The sequence below is a fragment of the Corapipo altera genome, unplaced genomic scaffold (genome assembly GCF_003945725.1).
Source record: "Corapipo altera isolate COAL_440 unplaced genomic scaffold, ASM394572v1 57654, whole genome shotgun sequence".
In the NCBI taxonomy this organism is placed as follows: Eukaryota; Metazoa; Chordata; class Aves; order Passeriformes; family Pipridae; genus Corapipo; species Corapipo altera.
Genome location: NW_020889767.1, coordinates 382 through 1,959, shown reverse-complemented (window position 1 = coordinate 1,959; position 1,578 = coordinate 382). Strand labels below are relative to the sequence as shown.

General features: G+C 65.8%; 1 protein-coding gene across 1 annotated transcript; it reads right to left on the bottom strand.

Moving 5' to 3' along the window:
• Positions 1–11: 11 nt before the first annotated feature.
• LOC113942286 (ATP-binding cassette sub-family F member 1-like) lies at positions 12–1,529 on the bottom strand (the record flags this gene model as incomplete). Its single annotated transcript, XM_027633414.1, has 7 exons — positions 12–132; positions 220–285; positions 373–444; positions 529–639; positions 776–810; positions 924–1,062; positions 1,445–1,529. Coding segments are annotated over 7 exons (629 nt in total), but the record flags the coding sequence as incomplete, so codon positions are not given.
• Positions 1,530–1,578: the final 49 nt, after the last annotated feature.

Genomic DNA, 1,578 nt, shown 5'->3' with positions numbered 1-1,578 from the left:
TCCCCCAGGACCCCCCCAAAGCCCCTCGGGGGGGTCTCCACTCACCCCCTCGCTCCCCTTCCGGGGCTTTTCGGCCTCTTCTTCCTCCTCCTCCTCCTCCTCCTCCCCCCTCAGAGCCAGGAACTTGTTCTGCTTTTGGGGGGAGGGGGAACAACCATGTTGGGGGGGGTCTCACCCCCAAAACTCCCTCGGGGGGTGCAGAACCTCCCCCCTCCTCACCTTCCCCCCTTTGGGCTTCGCCTCCTCCTCGGAGCCTTCGGCCTCATCCTCACTGGGAGCTTTGCCCTGGGAACAAAACAAGACCCCCCCAAATTCAGAGACCCCCCAAACCGCAGGTGGGACCCCCAAAACATCCGTGAGACCCCCCCTCACCTTCTGCTTCCCCTTGGCCTTCTCGTTCTTGTGGCCCTTCCTCTTCTTCCTCTCGCCCTCCTCTTCCTCCTGCTGCAATCCCGGACAATTCCCAGGTTTTTGGGGGGTCCCACCCCCCTCCAGGACCCCCGGGGACCTGCAGGGACCCCCCCAAACCTTGTTGTTCTTGCCCTTGGGGGGTCTGGAGCCTTCCTCCCCCCTCTTCTGCTCCTCCTCCTCGTCCTCCTCGCTCTGCTCCCGACTCAGCGCCGCGAACACGTTCCCGCCCTGGGAGGGGGGGGTTAAAAAAGGGGGGGTTGGAGACCCCCTCCTTGTTTTGGGCTCCTCCCTTATTTTGGGGCCCCTCCCCCTTACTTTAAGCCCCTCCCCCAACGTTAAGCCCCTCCCCCTTCCCCAAACTCACCTTCCTCCTCCTCCCTCCTTTCCGGGGGGCCACGACTGTGGGAACAATTTTGGGGGGTTGGGGGTCACTGCCCATCCCCCCCCCCCCCCCCGGGGGTCTCAGGGACCCCCCCCGACCCCCCCCCCCCCCCCCCCCCCCCCCCCCCGACCTTCCTCCTCCTCCTCCTCCTCGGAGTCCGCGGCCGCCAGGGCCTGGAGCCGCCGCTGAAGCTCCGCCTCCTCGGGTTCAGGCTCCGCCCCCGGGCGGGGCCGCGGCTCCTTCCGGCGCTCTCGCTTCCGGCGAGATCCCTAATTAGCGTTGGAGGCCTTAATTAGCCCTCATTTCAGCCTTAGTCAGCCCATAATTACCCAATCCCCTCCCCTTTAGCCCCTCCCATTCCCCATTTAGCCCCTCCCCCTCCAACCCCACCCTCTTTAACCCCTCCCCCACCCCTTAAGCCCCTCCCTCCAACCTCACCCTCTTTAGCTCCTCCTCCACCCATTGAGCCCCTCTTCCAGCAACCACACCCATTTAAGCTCCTCCCCTCCAACCACACCCCCTTTAGCCCCTCCCCTCCAACCACACCCTATTTAGCCCCTCCCCATCCCATTTTAGCCCCTCCCCTCCAGCCACGCCCCCTTTTAGCCCCTCCCCCACCCCTTTTAGCCCCTCCCTCCCCTCCAAACCCACCTGGGGGGGCCCCTCCCTGTCGGGGGCCGGGGGGGGGCTCAATTTTGGGGGGGGGTTTCTCCTCCTCCGCCAACTCCTCGAAGAACTGGGGGGGCACAGGGGGGTTAAGGGGGGACCAGGGGGGGTCAGAGGGG